Source organism: Malurus melanocephalus, unplaced genomic scaffold (assembly GCF_030028575.1).
Source record: "Malurus melanocephalus ecotype Western Australia unplaced genomic scaffold, MMel_1.1 scaffold_670, whole genome shotgun sequence".
Classification (NCBI taxonomy): domain Eukaryota; kingdom Metazoa; phylum Chordata; class Aves; order Passeriformes; family Maluridae; genus Malurus; species Malurus melanocephalus.
This window is the reverse complement of record NW_026623902.1, coordinates 254,478-258,084: the sequence shown is the minus strand read 5'-3', so window position 1 is coordinate 258,084 and position 3,607 is coordinate 254,478. Positions and strand designations below refer to the sequence as shown.

The 3,607-nt window shown below is 73.4% G+C and overlaps 1 protein-coding gene across 1 annotated transcript in view; it reads left to right on the top strand.

Annotated features, from left to right (window-relative positions):
• The first annotated feature begins 1,836 nt into the window (after positions 1-1,836).
• The window catches only part of CACNB3 (calcium voltage-gated channel auxiliary subunit beta 3), a 7,145-nt gene continuing 5,374 nt past the window's right edge, over positions 1,837-3,607 (top strand). The window contains exons 1-2 of the mRNA XM_057383958.1: positions 1,837-1,939; positions 2,089-2,181. Of these exons, the coding sequence (XP_057239941.1) occupies positions 1,898-1,939; positions 2,089-2,181 (135 nt within the window). The 5' untranslated portion in view covers positions 1,837-1,897. The remainder of the gene's footprint in view (positions 1,940-2,088; positions 2,182-3,607) is intronic.

Genomic DNA, 3,607 nt, shown 5'->3' with positions numbered 1-3,607 from the left:
CGCTCCCGGGCGCTCCCGGCCGGCGGCCTTAAAGGCGCAGCGGCGGCGGCGGGAACGGCCCGGTACGGCCCGGTACGGCCCGGAGCGGCGGGGGCGGACTCGCACCCCGGGGGCTGCGCACACGCGCACGGACACGGACACGAACACACGCGCCGACATGGCGGGGACAGCGGGGACACGCGCGGCTGGGTCCCCCYGTGTCCGCACAACCCCCCCTCTGAGTGTGTCACTTGCACACTCACCCCGGTGCCCCCGGTGCCTTCYCCTTGCACACCCGCSCCGTGCACATCCCCGTGCYCCCCTTGCACACGCACGCATTGAAMCCCCCCGGMACACGCGTGTTGCACGCACGCGTGTGTTCACACTCACGCGGATCCCCCTGCACACCCGCGGCATGCACCCACCCCCCTTGCACACCCGCTCACATCCCCTTGCACACGCACGCACATGAGAACGATCGCCCTGCACGCGCGTTTTCCATGTCACACACGTACACGTTGCACGCACAATGCAAATTTATTGTATTGCACATTTACACCCCCTTGCACACGCACGGAGCCCCGTTACACACTCACACATTAACCTCCATACCTGTGTGTGCAAACACACGAATCCCCATGTACACATCACTTTGGTACAGTGGGCGTGCACACACGCAGCTTGCACACTTACCCTTTGCACACGCATATACACACACACGGGCGCACAGACCCCTTATCCACACCCCATACATTTGATACACACTTCCTCGCACGCACACATCCACGCACCCCTTGCACACACACCTTTACACACACACAGACCTTGCACACACAGCCCCCCACCTTCATACATCCAGTCCTTGCACACACCCTTTTATACACCCCTTACATAACCACAGCCCCCCTTGCACGGACCCTCACGCTTACACACCCCTTACACACTCACAGCCCCCCCCTTGCACGCACACACGCGCACCCCCAGTTCGACACACCCTTATATCCAGCCTGGCACAGGGCACCCTCTCACCGTGGTCCCACACCAGCGCCCACCCCCCTCGTACCCCACGAGTGTGCGTGGGACAGGCCCTGCCCTCTCCCCGTTCCCGAACCTCCCCGTACCCCTCCTTCCCTCCCCCGCAGCGGCGGCGCCGGGCCGCGCACCCCCCCCGCCCCGGCGCCGGGCCCCGGGGAGCGCTGATTAATCATTAATTAGCAGCCGCCGGCGGGGCCGTGTCCCTGCGGCCCCACGCGGAAGTCCCGCCGCGCCGGGGGTGGGGGGGCCCATGCTGGGGTTCCGTGGGGCTCCCGGTCCACCCCCGGCCCGCTGTTCCCTTCCGCCGCTCCGGTCCGGTGATGCTACGGCACCGGAACCGGCCGCCACCGTGGGCACGGAAGGGACTCGGGGCATGGGGCCCCCCCACAGCCCCACCTGTCCCACGCGGGGGTCTTTGGGGCGTAACCCCGTGGACGGGGATGATGTCCCGGAGGGGAGGGGTTGGCAAAAAAAAAAAAAAAATCTGGTGGGGGGCACGGCGATTGCGGGARCCGTCCCGGTGGGATTCGGGCGGCGGGCTCCCGCATCCCCGCACAAGCGGGGGCAGGGCCGAGGCGGTCCCGGGGGACTCCTCTTCCCCGGTATCGCGCGGTCGGTCACCGCAGCACTGCGGGTTGCGGGGAGTGTCCGTTGCCGGTGCCTGCCGGTGGCTGCCCAGCTGCGGGGGCGCGGACCGGCCGCTACGGGGATGGGCGCGGGGGCGGGCAGGCGGGGGCGGGGACGGCCGGGACGCCCCGGCGGCCCCGTGTGATGCGGAGCGCGGCAGTGGTGGCGGCGGCGCGGCCCTTCCCCGCGGAGCACCGCGGTCCGGTGTGGGGCTGCCCCGCCGGGATCCCCGGGGCTCCGGTGGGTGCCGCCGGGGATGTCCGCCCCGGCGCAGCCTGACGCTCCCGGCTCCTTCCAGGTGAGCAGACCGGAACCCTCCCGGCCGTCGCGGGCCCCGTGCGGCCCGGTTCGGTTCTGCCCGCAGAGCCGGCGGCCGCCGGTGGCAGCGCCGCGGCGGGGCCGCCTCGCCCGGGGCCGCTCGGTGCTCACCGCCTGCTCTCGCCGCAGAGCCCCCGGAGGCTCCCGAAGCGCAAGAGCCGCTTCAAGCGCTCGGACGGCAGCACCTCGTCCGACACCACCTCCAGCATCCTCCGCAGGCAGGTGAGCGGGCCGGCACCGGCGCCTACACCGGTACCGACACCGGCACCGGCAGTGGGGCGGGGCAGCCCCGCCAGCCCCGGGCCCGCCGCTGCTGCGGCTCYGCATTAAAGCGTGGGGCTGGGCTGGGGAGCGGGGAGCGGCCGAGCATCTCCCAGCCCAACCTCCGCACTGGAGGGAACGAGGGGGCCGCCTCCGCCCCGCCGCTCCCCCGGGACCGGGGCTGGGCGCCGGCACCGGGCGCCGGTGGCATCGCAACAGCCGCTCCCCGCGGCTAAAAATAGCGAGTGCTGCGTCAGGGCCGGGCCGGCGGCGGGCACCGGCACTGCGGCGCGGGGGGCGGCCCCGGGAAACTGAGGCAGCGGAAAGGGAACCGGCTCGGGGGATGTAGAAAGGGCCGCGGGGCTCCCCGCCCGCWCCCTCAACCGGCACCGGGACGCCTCCTCGCGCTGCCGGAGAGAGGCACGGACCGCCCGGTGCTCCGGTTGCCGCCGGGCCCGAGCTGCGCCCCCTCCCCGGCCGCCGGCGGGTGAGCGGGTACCTGGGAGGCCCCGCGGAGGGCGGGGGGTTCCTGTAGGGGCGGCTCCAGGAGCCTCAGAGCGGTCCGAGCATCCCGTTTSCCTCCCGGGGTAGCACCTGCTGTTCCGGTACTCCCCGGTAATCCCCGGGGACCCTCCGACCCGGCCCAGCACCCGGCGCGGCCCCTTCAGCACCTCGGAGAGGGCCCAGCTGGGCCCTGCCATGTGCCCGGTACCGGGGCCGGTGCCCGTTGCCTGGTGCCCGGTTCAGGTGTCCGCGGCCGGTCCCGCCGCTGTCCGAAGCCCCCGCCCCGCCGAGCGCTGCCCCGACGTCCCCGGGCCGGCCGAAAGCTGTACCGGGCCGGTCCCGCTGGGGTCCGTCCCGCTGCGCGGTAACGGGGCGGGCCGGGCCGGTCCCCCGGGGCCCGTCGCTGCCCCCCTCCTCGGGGGCGGGAGGGGGGGAGGCGGCGGGGGGGCGGGAGCGGCTCCGGCCCCGCCGCAGGGCTCGCCCCGCAGACGGGGCTGCTGCCGGCTCGGGGCAGGACCGGAGCCGCCGCACCGGAGCATGGAGGTACCCACCGGGACCCCCCACCCCCGCCGGTTAGAACCCCGAGCTGCGCGCTACGGGAGGCTGCTCAACCCCTCCGCCGCTGCCCCGGGACTCTCCCGTCACGGAGAGCGGCCCCTCTTGGCAAACCATCCCTCCCCCGCGCCACCGGGAGCTGCACCGGTGACCCGTSCGGTTGCAGCTCCCCGGGACCGCTCGGGACTCCCGGCTGCCAGCGCAGCCCCTCGGCGGATCCCACCGGAGAGGGGCCGGAACCTCCCGCCAGCACCGGGAAGGGGGAACGGCGACCCCCAACACACCCAACCCCCCCTGGGCTGAGCGGCGGGGGCGGCTCCGTGCGCCC